Below are 16,748 nucleotides of genomic sequence, written 5' to 3'. Positions count from 1 at the left end.
GGTCAGCAATCATATTCTCCCCTACACTCTGACATATTCTAAATGTATTAGATCGAGGCCTCTGCAGCATGCACAGACTTTTTTCTTGCAGTATTTGGAATAACAGATTGGTGATTAATGAACACAATTCAGAATGTTTCCAGATGACATGTGAAGTCCTGTGAATTTCACTTTCAGTTGATTTAGTAAAGTGTATTTAAACACTGTGAGGGTTAAGAGAGAGTCACAGCAACCAAGAGAGAGGGGAGGGGAGAAAAATGCCACCGAAACAAACTGGCCGATCTAAAAATACCCTGATCGATCTTAAAGTAGCTAGCTGAGACCGACAGGAGGAAGAGGGGTTGTTGAAGAGGTGATGAAGCCTTCTCACTTCATCACTCATTTAATAACACATCTCTGGCTGGGCATTTCTACCATGTATGAATTGTTGTGGCTTTTTACAACCAGGGGTCTTTGGAGATCCCAGAATATCAAATAATTGAAAATATTAATCTATACTTGCAGTTGTTACTTACATTTACAAGTAAAAAGCAAATATAAAGCTAGAGTATTTCCTGTATGAGGATTTTAAAGGCAGAACATTGGCTGTTATTGTTCTAATGCAGTGTGCGTATGCTACGTTTACTATATGTGACTTTGCACTGGTCTTTTCCTGCTCTTATCCAGAAGGTGTGTGCACACATAGACTGGATTACCTGTACAGGTCAGCTTCTGGTTGTTGACACTCCACCACAGCCTGCAGAGCCTCCAGTTGGGTCACCGACTGACACACTGATGTCTCCGCCACAGAGAAGTGAGTCTGCACACATGAAACACACAAATACAGATACATCAAAGAGAAGCATTCTATAAAATTGGATACATTTTTTGTTTTAAGGGGACATTTTTATACTAAAGACAGAGTGTGACCACATGTGCAATCTTGGACAAAAGTATATATAGTTAGAACATGGAGCTTTGTTTTATGAAGCCAGTTGCACTGAAGATTTAAGAAGGGCAACCATACAGTGCATCTACTGTCAAATCTGTACCATAGTGTGATGGTGAGATGCAAGCAACATTTGTTTTACTACAGTTCCCTAAGGAGAACACATATATACATGTGTGTAAATGTGCCAGTGTGAGCCAACAGGTTTATATCCAGCTGCAGACCTTAGGCAAGATGTTCCTAAAAGAATTAGGTTTAGGTGATCGTTGAAAAACAGCAACAAACCAAACACTCTCGTGACAGTGCAAAGCCAGGCGGAGCAACATAAAAAGGCAAAACATTATTAAAGTAAACTATGTCAACTATTCAGTTCACGTAGACATGCAAGCAAGCAACAAAACACAGCCAAGCAATACTGAATACACCCAGCTTTTTACACTTGTAAATGTGCAGAGCAGCAATAATAAGTAGGGCATAAATAAACACGGACACCATTTGGGACCGATGTTAGCTTTCTATCCATCTGACCTTCCTTAACACCCCACATATTCTCACAACCAAAAACAGCTGAGCCCTTTTTGTTCAAAATTGTCATGTATACTTGTACGGATAAACCTGATCCAAAAATACTGTAGCTACAGTGTTTTGGGACAAGCACTCCTGGGGAAGAATAAAGAGCAGAATCACTGTATACATTGCAGCATAAAAACAGTTGCAGCAATGAATAAATATATCAAAAGGGGCAAAGATTACGCCAACACATTTCTAGGGCAACACAAAGAACCCACTATGCTGTATAAATAAACTATAACAGAAGCAGCAGCATGTCGTTAGAGAAGTAATTAAGCAACACGGCCTCTGGCAAGACTGTAGGTGTGAGGGTGAGGGAAGGAGAGGATGTTCTGAATTAGGACGTGCAAAACATTGAAACTATATCATCCTATCCGAGAAACTTAAAGGTGTATTTTTAAGAGATGCAAACATCTGGCACAGACACAAACTGGCATTGGTCATGTGACCTGATGTCTGCCAATCCAACAGCTTTAAAATGTGTCTTGAAGATGCATTGCCTCAGAGCACAAAGGTACACAACATATTGGTACTCTTCTAAGACTTTTATTGCACATTATTACTATAACTTCATATGCGTATTGTTACGGCCGCCGCCTCCCCGGCCTCTGTTTTGAATGTGTTATGTAAATGAGCTGTGCGGTTGCCCTGCTGTCCTTGGCTACCCATCTCCTGGCCCGCCCGAAGACTGTGATTGGAGCTGACGGGACCAACGCGCTCCAATCCCAGCGCATATCCAGCGCACACCTTCCGGAGACGACAACAAAACCGGTCGACAATGATCAGTCGGGAGGCTCTGCTGTGTGAACAGATGCCTCTCGCTAGTTGCTCTCGATTGTGTACAAATCTGTTAACCGTGGTTAACTCGTGTGGTCCGTGTTTATCAGTACTGTTGTGATTAGATGTGCCTAGATTAGGTTAGTATAGTTTGACTGTTGTCCTCTACCTTAGCTGTGTTTTCTTACAGTCTCCTTTTGTTAGTCTGTACTGTACCAGTGAGGGTTGTTTTGTTGCTATTTAGTTCATTAGTACCTATTTCTTTCTATGTAAGTAGGCTCCATTATTAGAGTCCTTCCTTTGTTGGTTGCCCGTTGAAACCCACGCCATGTTGGCCCTTTTGTTTGTTCAGGCTGCGTGCCTTCCATTTTCTTCTATCTGTTATACAATAAAACTATTTATAATTATTACCAATTCCAACTGGTGAATGTTGCTTTCCTCTTCCCCTAGTTGGGACGTAACACTTATATAAACATTTATTTATTTTATTCAAACATTTTTTGCAACTTTCACAAAACCTAATTTCCCCACGGAATTAATCAAGTACTCTAATTATGTTCAAGACCTATAATATCACAATAAAAAGACCCAGGTGTTTATGAGTGGCATGAGGTTGCGTGCACTCAACCCTGTTATCAACAAGATGTTGACTGTTGGTTTTGTAAGACTCCACGCAGCAATGCAAGGGAGAGAGGAAGAGGGCTGCAAGTTAAAAATAGTTTTGGCAATGTTTTACGTGGAAAGCGCACATGTAAGGCTAAGCAGTAGGCTAGTGGAGTTTTGCATTTTTGGATCACTGGATTGGTTGTCGATATGCAGCAGTCTTGTTCATTAAATAAAATATATGTTCCTGACACAAGTATAAGGAATAGGCTGTCTATTTAAAGTTTTAAATAAAAAACTGATACTCTCACGTATACTCCCAAATTGAATATATCACGCAGCAGACCTTAAGGTTTGTTTCTCCATCGAGGCTGGCTGTGGTGATGTGACAGGTGCCGTCCTCACGATCTGAAGACAGCAGCGCCAGGTCAGCTGGGAACGTCTCATCTTTAGCCACTCGGACAATGTCCCCCACCTGGATGGACACACATCAAGGTCAATATTGGTTAAGTGTCCAACATTTTCTTTAACTGGGTGTTGAATTGTATTCAGAGTCTGCATTTTCATAATATAATTTAATATTTTCTGTGATGATTCCACCGTTTCTTATTATTTATATATTAACACAGACAACAATTCATTGTGTAGCTGGCCAAAAACAGGAAGACACTATGGAAATCCAAGTTTATACAAATTAGTTCTGTTTTTATTGACATCCTTATCCTCTACTTCTATATGGACCAGCTCTACATAGACACCCCGAGCATCAGGATTTAACAGCCAGGCTTGAAGTATGTACTGTATGTCTGTTGGCTATAAGCTGTGAACAAAGCTATTTGTAGGTGCTTTTAAGAACACGTTTTACAAGATGTAATGTCCTGTTCTTAAACAAAGAGCAAAGCTTTGAACTTGTATGACTAGTATAAACAAGGTTCCTTTAGGGTGTCGTTTTTGCCATCTTACTCTGATGTTCTTGGATTTTGTCTGGACGAGACATCCACTGCGAACCACAAACACTGGAGCCCCGTTCACTTCGTTGTCTGCCTTGTGTCTCAGCCAATCCTCGTAGCCCTAGAAAATACATTTGTTGAATATTATTATTATTGATAAACTGTACTGACAATTATTCTAAACACACCTTTTCATATCAATGCCAAATTCAGTACTGGTTAGGTAATAGAGATCCTTAACCAACAACAACAGCTTTTTCATATTTGTATGTATTTTTATTTTGTGGCTAATGACACTAAAAGGAATGCATTTGAATTAAACTGAATACTAAACTAAGTTGAAATGGGTTGGATATCTCAAGTCAACAACAATTGATCTAACTTTAATGTTATGCGCTGTTTGTTAGTTCCACATTGTCAGCCCAACAAAGAGGAAGCAACCATATGCTAATTTCCTCACCTGTTTTATGGCAGTTACTGTGATCACAAAGAAGAGAGGCAGGCCACTGGTGACGGGGGAAGTTGGGGTGTCTATCATTAGCTGGAAAGAGAAATACAAAGAGACAAGTTTGCAGATAAATAATTGAGGAGCAGCAGGTAGAACATTGAGAGACTTAGTTTAAAATGGGTGTGCCCTGTCAGAGAAAACAAGTGAACTAGAAAGACAACAGAGAGAAGTAGAGGCAGATGTGTGAAACAGGAAATCCCTATAACTTCCCTCCTGTTCTCGTAGGTTAACTGTCGGTTCAGATATAAACACACTCACACTCAAAAAAGGGATATGAAAAGCTTCAAAGGCAACATTTACTCGAGCAGACACTCAGATTACCCAACCTCACATGAATCATTGCATATCTGTTATTTTAGAAAGTTTAGGTGTCCCAACACTAACCCTAATCCTTCTCTGCAAATGTTTAAACAAATCTTCCTCAAAGTACTACTTTACTCATAAATCATTCATTCACAAACACATTTTCAATTTGTTTTGTGGCCTTTATTGAATAGTTAATAGTATAGAGAGGCATGCAATAAGAGGAGAGCGTAAGGAAAAGAGAGGCGGATATGTGCTCAAACCGGGGACTTTGTGGTTCTATGGTATGTAGTTATATGGTTCCACTCGGCCACAAGTAGAAAAATAATAACATCAGCTTATAATAGTTTAGAGAGGCACAGGACAAGGAGATAAAGCACAATGTCCTTATATGGTTTCCCTCATAACAAATATATATTTAGCAACTATAGACAAGTACAACCCTTTTTCCTTCAAGGGAAACTACAACTGTTAAATTCAGTTTCAACTTTGTATCCCAGGGAATTAAAACTTTACGGTGGTGTGCAGTTTAGATCCATATCCGGACAAAATGTCATCACTTTGCCCTTATATCCTACTAGACATTTGTGTTTATTTTATATTTAGCATATTAATGCTTGAGTTAACGTCAGACACTTTAAAGGTCAGAGGTTAAAGTGACCTTCAACCATCAAAATCTATCCAAAAGTGGACAATTGTGCCAAATGTTTGAATTTCCTGAATATGTTCGAGATATCGCGACTACAAGAATGGGACGACAAACCTGAAAGCATAATATAAAATATAATAATAAAAAAGAACGATACGGAGCTCGTATTGAGTGACTGTAGGAGGTGAGACAAATTTGAACTTAGAAAAATGGTGTGCAATGTATTGTTGAAAAAGTCAGTTAACAACTTAACACCCTATGCAAAATGTGTTTTACATAAACTATGATCCAAGCTGAGAACTCCATCTAAACAAATCTAACAAAATCTTTATGTTCACAATGTCAAGATGAGGTCCTCCACTTAGCGATTTTATACAAGTCTGACTTCAGCTTCACTGACGGGTGAGTGGGTGAAAAGAGAGGCTTTTGAGACAGAGTCAAGTCGATTGCTCTGGCTTCACTACACAGGCCCAAATAAATCAGGAGCAGGCTGAACATTTGAAAGCCAAATCTGACTTCAGCACAGGCTGACTGATGCAGAGTGAAGGCCTAAAGCCTCGGGTAGATGTAAAGACACACATATTACTTAATGTGTTGGTGTAATGTTTTAATTAGGAGGCAGACCTGTCCTGCTACTTGTCCTTAGTAGTCTATGAGTCACTAGCTTACTCGTGTGCAAACAGACAAACACACATTTGTAATTCAGGGCAGGGAAACTAAGGTCGCACTTGACTTGTCACCATCTGAGGGGAGTATGTGTACCTGTAAAAAAAAGAGTTATGGGTGTGTTTGTGAGTGTTATTACCTGTACAAGGAAGATAATGAGAAAATAGAAGTTGGCTATCCTTCTGAACTGCTCGAACAGATTCTTAGGGATGAAATTCCAAACTGTGTACTGAAAGAGAAAGAAAAAAACAACTTTGAGTAAAATGCTATTTAGGCAGGGTATCTGTGGGTTTCAAAAAGATATATTTGAGACTCTTTTTCCGCCTTCTTGAATGCAAAGAGCTAAGTAACAAGTTAAATATATACAAACAAATACACAAGGCAGATACAACTAGTCTACTCTATTTATGAATATGATATAAGCAGGCAATAGAAGATGCTGAATTTGAATAAATACTTTTTTTATTTATACATTTTCACATTGTTCTCATATTCCTTCCTTTAACAACAGGTACATTGATACTTCTGTATCCATGGCAGCAGTAAATTATGTTTCTGATATTGTGGGAAGTGGAAGGACTTCAAATATACATTTTAATTAACCATTAGATTAAGAATAGCTGATGTTGTTTTTCTGCATGTATTTTTAATACCCTGCTTTCACCTCATTAAGGTGAAGATCATCACTTTGGTTCAAAATGAGAAGAAACACTAACTTTGTTTTTAGGGGGGGCAAATTCTGTCACTTAAAATGCATGACTTAAATTGAATTTGATTCTAACCCAAGACATTAAACACTACTTTCATCCATTTAATCAACTGCCTTATCACTGACATGCATGTTGATGGTAGCAGCCATTTTGGATTATGATCCTTTTGTTCATCTTTCCATCTGAACTACTAATCCCCTCACAAATACAAACGTTTATTTTTTATCAAAGTTGATCCTCTTATCAATAAATCATGCTTCACTTCTTATCTCTCTCACACCACTCCAGAGCACCGGATACTTCTTTTTTAACACTGGTCAAGCTGCCAGAAAGCACGTGACACTTTTTATTTCACACATTGTTGCTGTCACTGCTCAAGCATGCAAATGATGTTTCTTAAAAAAAGAAAGCAGTGCCCTCATAAATAAGTGAACAGTGGTTCCATCACTTGTGTAATTTGCACTCTTGGCTTCCTAACATTTTGTGGTTATGACAGAACTTGAAAATAAAGAAAAAATCTCAAGAAGTGAAGACATTTTCAAGAACAACATCCTTACCTTCTTTTCTTATGTAGACAATTGTACATTAATATTACATTACATTACATTACATTGCATTTAGCTGACGCTTTTATCCAAAGCGACTTACAATAAGTACATTCGACCAGGAAGACACAACCTTGAAGAAAACAGAATCATATAAGTACATCAGGTTTCATAGAGCCAAACATTTCAAGTGCTACTCAACTGGCTTTAGGTAATATCATTGACTGCCTAACATATTATCCTGTAGTGTGATAACAACATGTGGAAAACACCAATAGTGGCTCGAATAACATTAGGTACCTTGGAGGAGATGATTCTGTTGTCAGCAAAGCGTTGCGGTATGTAGTGGCCATGCTCGGGGAAGCGGTTTGCTACATAAATCGTCCTGGTGTCACTTTGATGGGGGGGGGTCAAAGCCCTGAGGGACGGGAGGACACATGAGAAGAGAGAGGGAAGAGGGATGGGGCAGGAAAGAGGAAGAAACGGAAAATATGGGGAAAAGGAGGGAAAGCTGGTTACTTACAACTCTTAGTACGTTTATTGATAGAAACGACTACAAATACAGTGATAATCAATGGAATCATATTCAAGCTCAAATGAAAAGGTGCCAATAATACTGCATGTTTCTCTAGGTTTCCTTTGAAATGCACATTAGTGAGCAGCCAGATAATATGTGTAGGGTCTTTGAGTTTCCTGAAAAGCACTATACAAGTCTCATGTATTATTATTATTATTATTATTATTATTATTATTATTAGGGTGGTAAAAAATGCTTGACCAGCAAGTTTGTTTCTGGTAATTAAAAAAATTCGTAGACAAAAATGCAATATATGTTTATGAAAGCGAGACAATTTTTAGGTCATGACATGAATTAAATCCAGAATAAAATAATAGCCCTACTCAAATACATACAGTATAGCCTAATACATGTACAATTCAAATGGGGTGAAGGTAATCAAAACTACACTAAAGAATTTGGCAAAAATATTTATCACAGTTTTAGTCAATTCACACTCTCACACTATTACCCAATACGTTACCAAGGAATGCGACAATTGCAATCAAAAACTGGAAATCTTATGAGGATTATTATTATTAATATTGTATATATATATATATATATATATATATATATATATATATATATATATATATATATATATGTGCATACCGGTTCCCGGTATTACCGAAATACCGTTTACTGGTGGCTGCGGTATACTGTACAGAAATCAGATCCGGTTTATTTATTTATTTTTAATAAAGTTAGGCGTAATATCCTTAAACTCTTGCCCAAACCACCAGCCAATCAGATCGCGTGTCTTGCAAAGGCTTCGGTGATTGGCTTGATTGCCAAGCAACGCCCTTCACCTTCGGTTAGCATTCGTTTTTTCATTAGCTCGATGTCGGCACGAAAATCTAAAGTGTGGCTGCATATGATTGCCAGTCTGAATGGTGGGGTCTGTAACCACTGCCAGTCTGAATGGTGGGGTCTGTAACCACTGCCAGTCTGAATGGTGGGGTCTGTAACCACTGCCAGTCTGAATGGTGGGGTCTGTAACCACTGCAAGACGTTTATTTCTGGGAAAGGCGGCAACACATCCAACCTCTCAAAACATTTGCTACTGTCACATAAAATCAGAGTACAGGAATGTACAGTCTTCAAGCCTATGTTGTCAAACGTGTTTTTCATTGTTTGTTCAGTACTAAAAGGTCGAAGTCCCACAATTAATTATAATATTCATTTCACATGTTAACTATATCATAAAGCGCTTCATGGGTCGTAATTGCGGGATGAACCCATTTTTCCCTTATGCAACATGAAAGTATCACGATATGTATCGGTCGAGTATCGGTATCGTTCAGTGGTATCGGTATCGTAAACAAGTCAACGATATGCATCCCTATATCTATTTCATGTCTTAGATAAACAGTTTCAGATTGACATGTTAATGTAGCAGATGTTCTGCTATGTATAACATACTGTTGCTAAGGACACCCTGATCATAGGACTCTTGGGACCAGGTCCAATCATATAAATCCTCAATAAGAGGTTGGGTACATTTAACAACACTACTCCATCAGCATCACCTTGGAATATTTATTGAATATTCGTTATTCTATATTGAAAGGTGCATGCACTTTGGATTCATGGTGGCTGAATGGTCCCCAGTAAAGACAATAAAGTAGAAGGACAAGAACAAGAGGGGAGCAAAGGCAACAGAGGTTAAAAGCGACAAAAAGCTGGAGGACAGGGAAATCAGCTAAATTGAAGAAGACAGACGTGAAGTGAAAACTGAACAGAACACGGTGTAGGCTATCGGAGTGTTTTAAGTTAATTAAAAATAAATGTCAAGAGGATTCAGAGTTACTGGGCAGAAAACATCAACCAGTGTTGCAGAAATGTACAAAATGCCTACCAACGAGAGAACATAGCCTATGTTCAGTCACACAGCAATTAGAGCTGGAATTATTCTAAACTTGACATAAAGCTAATAGATCCTCTTAAAAACATCTATTGTTACGGTTGCAGTTCTAACCATTGCCACGTAGTAGACTACTTTTATTAGCCAATGTAATTCCATCATTTTTAAATCAAAAAAATCATTGATACAAATGTGTTTACATTCATCTGCAGGGCAACACAATGACATGCAATCTCCTTGTCTGTTCTTATATCATTTCCTGGTATTGTCCTGTGTCACATACTCCACCCGAACGCTATTCTAAGAAGGTTAAAGCTCACAATAACTTGCAAACTGCTCTATGACGTAGTTCACACACACACACACACACACACACGACTCTATCAAGCTCTCCATCTGCTGCTGGTTTCATATGGTTTATTATTTTATAAATTCACTGGGTCAGTGTATCAGTTTTAAATATTGCAGGGAAAACCGGTATACACAGAAACAGTCACTGAGCTTCAGGAGGAAGAGCTGCTATTAGCTTGTGTTGTCCTTTGTGACATGCACACCTCCAGTGCATCATCAAAGTAAAACCACATATATACTTAAACCTCACTGTAACAAGTGTAGTGACATGAAAACTCACTGTGAATAACAAAACCTCACATTTTTAGGAGATGATTAACCCTTTTTTAACCTTCTCAGTGTGACTATTAAAAACATTTAAAGGAACATCCAGACTCACAATGAAGGTGCCCACAAAGTACTGTATTCATCGTTTTAGAGCTTCCCTAAAACTTGGCTTCACTGCTGGGGAAATAGAAATCTACCAAATAACACCACTGTTTGTTAACACCGGCTGCGAGGCACTTCCCATGAGGTGGTCACATTGAACTCAAAATAAAACTTATTTTTTTCCGGCTTCAGTTGTTGTGACATTGTGTTAAAACTGCATATATAATTGCCGTTTAATATGCACCTTGAAAGGCCACACCTGTCAGAAGAAAAGCTGCCCACTAACATGGATTTAACACATTTTGAGGGGAATAAGCAAACTCTAATCTTTCTTAGTTTACAATTAACAGATATTAAGTGTCACAGAATAGTAAAACAACCTACAGTATATGACACAGTAATTGCAGACACTGACAGGAAGTGAGCTTTGTAAGCCATACATGGCTACATCTCACACAGTAACTGTTGAGTCACTGACATTGATCAGTAAACCAGTGAGTCAACACAACTTTGACATGACTACAGCAAGGACCTAGATAGTGGTTGCAGGAGGGCGTTTTCTCTTACTCTCCTCCCAGGTTTTCAGACAGTCTCAGTAGCCGGAGATTAGCACACCACCACATAAATCAACCATCAGTCGTGTTGCTTAATCATTAATATCTTTGCACACAATATCTTTGGTTATCTTCACTGCTGGCTGAGTAAATACCTAACAGCCAGGTGTGACTGTAACAAAGATGTGGCCTTTTGAAATGAAGGGAAGCACCTCTTCCAAAGGTTTTGAACACACTGCAATGCATAATAAAGTCATTATTGTCCGTGCTTTAGTTTGGGGCTTCACAGTGAAAACAACGATTAGCTTGAGTTTTTGGTTCATCTTGTTGAACTTGCAAGTGCACATACAGAGGATGCATTACATCCATGGGAATTGAAGTTTATAGATCTATAAAACAAGACAAGAATTGGTTAAGATGACAAATTGTTTCCATTGGCTAGCTTCACCGTTGCTACTTTTCTTCTGTTCTCGATCACCACCAACACAGACGCACGATCGAAAAGGCTAACGTCTAATGCAGCTACTTTTTTCAGATGTGCGCTGAAAGATCTCAAACAGCCTGACAGTAAATGACATGCAGTGTCTTGTGTCCTGGTGTGACCATACATATACCATAACACACTCTAATTAGTCCAGAGACAATCTTTCTGTCACAACCATACAACATGTTCCTCAGGCTGCATATATCAAATACAATAATGCTTCACAATGAATCGGTTCATTAGGCAAAGGTCTCACATTGCCTGTATATAACGAAGGCCAAATGCTGTTGTAATATGCTAATCCATCACTCACCACTCACCAGACGAAAATACAATGATAATCTATTGATTGGCTGGTTGAACATTCACTAGCCATTGGGCTGACGGACAAGACACTTTATTTAGCAGTCCGTTTTGCCAAACTGCATTTAACTTGTACAGGTAAACTGCAATGTTTTCCTTGAAGAGGCATTGAAATCACAAAAACATAGGACTTTAAAATGGGGAAAACATCGATCGACAATCGATTGAGCATATTGCTCATTCCCAAGACTCTCAGAAAACAACAACATGACTCACTATACATACAGACAAAACCGCATTCACTAGATTCAGATATCTACAATGTATATACACGTCATTGTGTTGCACTGTTGGAGGAGCCTGTGACCTAAGATTGTCATAACTACACTGTAGCTATGCACACAGCCTCAATAAAAGCCTTGAAACCTCCGATGCACTACGACAACCTGGTCCCAATATGGTCATTATATGTTCATTAAATTCAAAGCAGGCTATTACTTTTGTGTTTGCCTCTGTTGATAATATGTATATTATCAACAGAGGATGTACATGTATGTATTTTAGTTCAACTTTCAGATGATCTTGAACACCATCGAATGTTCAATGAGCAGCATTGATGATGAGCCAGAGAACCAACATGAACTAGAGTGCTAGATTCAGTACTTTGGTACAACGTCTCTAGGTGGAAATGATTGAGTAGAAATGTCTGAAAACTGCATAGAGCTGAGGTCATACCTGGCTGATGGATAGGTATGACTGCCACTTATTTGGGACACTTAACCTATCGGTTTTATCAAGTACAAGCAATGAGGTGAACCCAAGTACAAGCAATGAGGTGAACCCAAGTACAAGCAATGAGGTGAACCCAAGTACAAGCAATGAGGTGAACCCAAGTACAAGCAATGAGGTGAACCCAAGTACAAGCAATGAGGTGAACCCAAGTACAAGCAATGAGGTGAACCCAAGTACAAGCAATGAGGTGAACCCAAGTACAAGCCATTTTTGATTCCCCCAAATACACATACTAATCAAAACAGTGAAGATGGATATAACAAGTTAGACATTGATTTGAAAGCTTACAGACTGTGCAACCAGGCTTATATTTATTATCAGTAAGAAGTTAAATAAAAAAGGTATGAGACCTTTTCCAACTTTGCTAGAAACTTACACAAAATAACAGGCCTCTTTGTCATTTTTATTGCAATGACAATATATATAAGAATAAATAATACTGACAATACAGCAATCATTTCAATGTGGCTTTCTAGTAAACCCTCTTAAAATCAGAAAGCAGACTTTTTATTGTATCCCTGACTCTCGTGCCCCCATCCATTTGAAGGCAGACGGGTAATTACACCTTGCAAAAAGCCTTTTGGGAATTCTTGCATCGCAAAGCCTAATACTTCAGAATCACTGCAGAGCATTGAGCCGTATCATAGATTAAGAGGCCTTTAATCAAAAGCCTAATCAGAGATGTAAAGAGGGAGAGAGGAAGTAGCATAAAGAGCCGCAGCACAAAGAGGAAGAGCGAGAGCTACAGAGGGATGTTTGCAGTCAGATGCGGTGAGGTGCTGCTTTTGACCATATTACTTATGACAAGAGCAAACAACACGACCACAGGCATGACAGAAAGATATCGAACAACATGTGGCACGACATGGATAGCCTCTACAGATGATATGGAACTAAATAATTGTATCAAAAGGTGGCATGGGCCAGTAAATATTCAAATGTGTTCTACTTCATATTCTAGATTATTAGGGTTGCTGGAACATGTCCAAATGTGATCCTGAGCACGACTGTAAGTGTGTTGGATAATCTGTTAGCTCAAAGGGCTAAAATGCATAGCAGTGTTTCCCCTAGGATGGAGTCATAGCAGCGGTGCTAAGGCACCAACATGTGAGCGCGGAGCGTGTGGACATTTTAAGTGTGTGTGCGCGTGCGAAGAGCACCCCGCCATTGTGTTTCTATGTGTCTGCCAGCACAAGAAAGACACATACATCATTAAAGGCTTCAAATGTATTCAGTATTGTATGAACATTTTATAATTGGTGGTTGGACATCACATCCTCTAGGGGGGTCCGGGGGTATGCCCCCCCCGGGAAGATTAGTTTTTACATTTTAATATAAAATACTATGATAGTATATAATGGTATGTTACAAATACCAACTGACATTAATAAGGTTTATTTTCATTTGACTCATATCAACTTGCAGACACTGAAACCTGATATATCAGTGAGCATTTTATAACCGCTGGTTTCCTTTTGTTTCTCTAAAATAACATCATGAAAACATTAGTCTGCATTACCAAGCTATGTTGAAAGCCCTCCTCTCTTGGTGCATTGAAGCAATATCCAAAATCCCTTATCACTCGCAAGCCATGCCAAAGACAAGCTTTACATTAGAGTATGCCTTTGGGAAATCTAAAGTAAGAAAGTTAGGAAAAGAACGTTGTGTCTGCGTTGGGCAACGGACAGGAATAATATATAGTGACCCCCTATAGGAAATAGTGAATAGAACAACATGTCAAAACAATATGTGATACTTGCAGAACAGGATGTCAAAAGGTCTTCTAAGTTGCCACAGTGGCTTGCACTGTAATTTGAGTTAGTCTTATATGATATGAATGCATTACTAGCATGATGTCAGCACTGCTGGTGGGAGAAGAGGGATATTAAAAGCCTGTCATACTGCCCATTAGGACTCGCCCCCCTTCTATTCCTCTTTTCTGCTTCATGTCACCAGCAAGGCACTGATAAGGAGCATATAAGGGAATGGCTAACCCTACAGTACCTTCCAACTGATATAAAGGTCAGACAAATGCCCCCTGACAAACTTTTTCATTAGGTCAGTTGCATTTTAATTACACTTTTAATTAAATAGGCAGGTCAATTATGTGGGATGGGATGGGTCAAATGAACAGAGTTATCACAAATTAGGAGGAGGCTACTATTTGTATGGAGTTTAACTCTCTGAGGTGCTCTTCGAAAAAGACAAAAATGAACCTCTATTAGTGGAAAGAAAAGATGTACCAACTTGCAGCCAAGCAAGCGCCACTCTAACCCAATGTAAGTACAGGGTGAACTCAGGGACTAAGGGATGGGAGCTCAGACACACTATAACATTGATTAAACTCACTGGCTGTGGGGACATCAACAGTTGGACCAATGTATGACTAATCCCATTTCATTCATTCACATGGGCATGCCCGCTCACATGCTCACACACCCAAACAAACAGTCACACGACTTTCATTAAGGTCAAGGCAGGTTCTTATCCTAAGTTTACTCTGACAAACATACTAAAACAATATAAAGTTCATGGTGTCATTGCAGCATGATTAAAACACTCATTATTCATTCCTCCAGCGAAATTAAACCGGTCTACTATTGACATGTAAATCACTCTGTGCTGCTCGTATTGTTTTAAACCTGATCAGGCAGGGCTCTCATGGATCATTTCGGACGTTTATCGGCACTACCTGTACCTTTGCCTATCGAGGCGTGGCGTCACCACACAGCCATGTTTGTAGGCAAACAACAGGTGATGACAGCAAATACAGGATGCTCTCTAAAACAAATGATACTCCCGAGATCGTTAAGTTACTGTTCATGTTTTCCAGTCCATACAGATGTACACTATGAAGTTAATTAGAACACACCGCCGATCCAAAGATGTCGTTAAAGTTAATATAAGAAACGCTAACTTAATTTGTTTTTGCCTGTGAGTTGAAACTAATATGTGAACAGCTGTTAAACGTTATTTTATTAGCTCTATTTAGAAATAATAAGCCATTATAAGTGTATTCATGGTGAGTAAACGTTAATATTTAAGTGTAACCCACTTGACGGTTAGTTAGCCGTTAAACTTGCCAAGTTTGACATCGTTAGCCACTTAGCTAGCTTTAACTCTTGTGTTTATTATTAAAATAAGTCTGTGTTAAAAATGGTAACAAACTTCAAATGAACTCAAAGTGCACTTTAAGCGTATCCCAGTGGATTTGTTGTTTACGTTTTAAGATGAACATTAGTTTAGTAACACAATGTCAGCTAATTAACCGTAGCTAACTAGGAATGTAGCTAACATTACCTACACCTGGCTGTCATCACAGCGAGACCAACACAACATTGTTTTGGACACATCGGCAACAGCTATATCGCTAGGTTAGCTTGCTAAATGTTACCCAAATAAAGTTTATACATGTTTCCGTGAGCTACGAATTGCATTAGACGAGCACTGCTGTGGGCTAATGAGGGCTAGCTTAAAAAGAAAAGTAGGAGAGCAGGTTTACCAGCTGTTGTCGTATCCACCGAAGCATCTTAACAAATACGTTAGGAAGTAGACAGCACAGTCGCTAGCCCAGCGCTAGCAACTAGCTACTCCAACAAAACCGTCCCGAAACATAAATATTTCCCCCCAAAGTCAGCTCTCCTCGGCCGCATTACGCGACACATTCATGCAGTATAGGTGTGCAAAAAAGATAATCCGGTCATTCCTATTCCGCGGTAATGTCGGACAAATGTTCCCCGGTGAGAGTGATAGACGGCTGGCCACGGAGTCCAAGAGAGCTGCACTACATCTCTGCTCTGCCACGACCAGTTCCCCCTGCCAGCTCTCAGCTCATTGCAGACTCTGGCTGCTCTCTAGCGGCCTCTCTACGCCCCCTGCCTGTCTGCACTCACAGGTGATGGATGAGAGGAAAGACAGAGAGAAAATACTTCATGTAAAACTACAAGTATAATTTAATTAAACATATAGGGGTCATTCTACAGAAAAGGTGGAAGTGCTGTCACTTACTTTTGCAGACACCAAAATACATGACGTTGACCAATACTCACATTCATTATATATGTTAAATAAATAGAGATTGTCTTTGCAATGGTGACCTACTAAATAAAAAATGGTTTTATACGTAAATTGCAATTTATTTAAAATGCCAAGTTCCAGGAACTGCCTTGTCACTTTGATCATACATGGAAGTGGAGCCTATAGTTCAATAAATAAATCTAATTTATATTTACATAACATTACATTAAATATAACACTGAAATG

At 39.0% G+C, this 16,748-nt stretch overlaps 1 protein-coding gene across 1 annotated transcript in view; it reads right to left on the bottom strand.

Annotated features, from left to right (window-relative positions):
- The window catches only part of atp11b (ATPase phospholipid transporting 11B (putative)), a 56,336-nt gene extending 39,978 nt beyond the window's left edge, over positions 1 to 16,358 (bottom strand). Inside the window, 8 exon segments of the mRNA XM_034209984.1 lie at positions 696 to 799; positions 3,225 to 3,353; positions 3,842 to 3,949; positions 4,289 to 4,369; positions 6,094 to 6,183; positions 7,510 to 7,617; positions 7,619 to 7,627; positions 15,988 to 16,358. Coding sequence (XP_034065875.1) covers positions 696 to 799; positions 3,225 to 3,353; positions 3,842 to 3,949; positions 4,289 to 4,369; positions 6,094 to 6,183; positions 7,510 to 7,617; positions 7,619 to 7,627; positions 15,988 to 16,014 — 656 coding nt within the window. The 5' untranslated portion in view covers positions 16,015 to 16,358.
- Between the last annotated feature and the right edge of the window lie 390 nt (positions 16,359 to 16,748).

Source organism: Gymnodraco acuticeps, unplaced genomic scaffold (genome assembly GCF_902827175.1).
Source record: "Gymnodraco acuticeps unplaced genomic scaffold, fGymAcu1.1, whole genome shotgun sequence".
NCBI lineage: Eukaryota > Metazoa > Chordata > Actinopteri > Perciformes > Bathydraconidae > Gymnodraco > Gymnodraco acuticeps.
The sequence above is the reverse complement of the archived record's forward strand: the minus strand, read 5'-3'. Positions and strand labels throughout refer to the sequence as shown.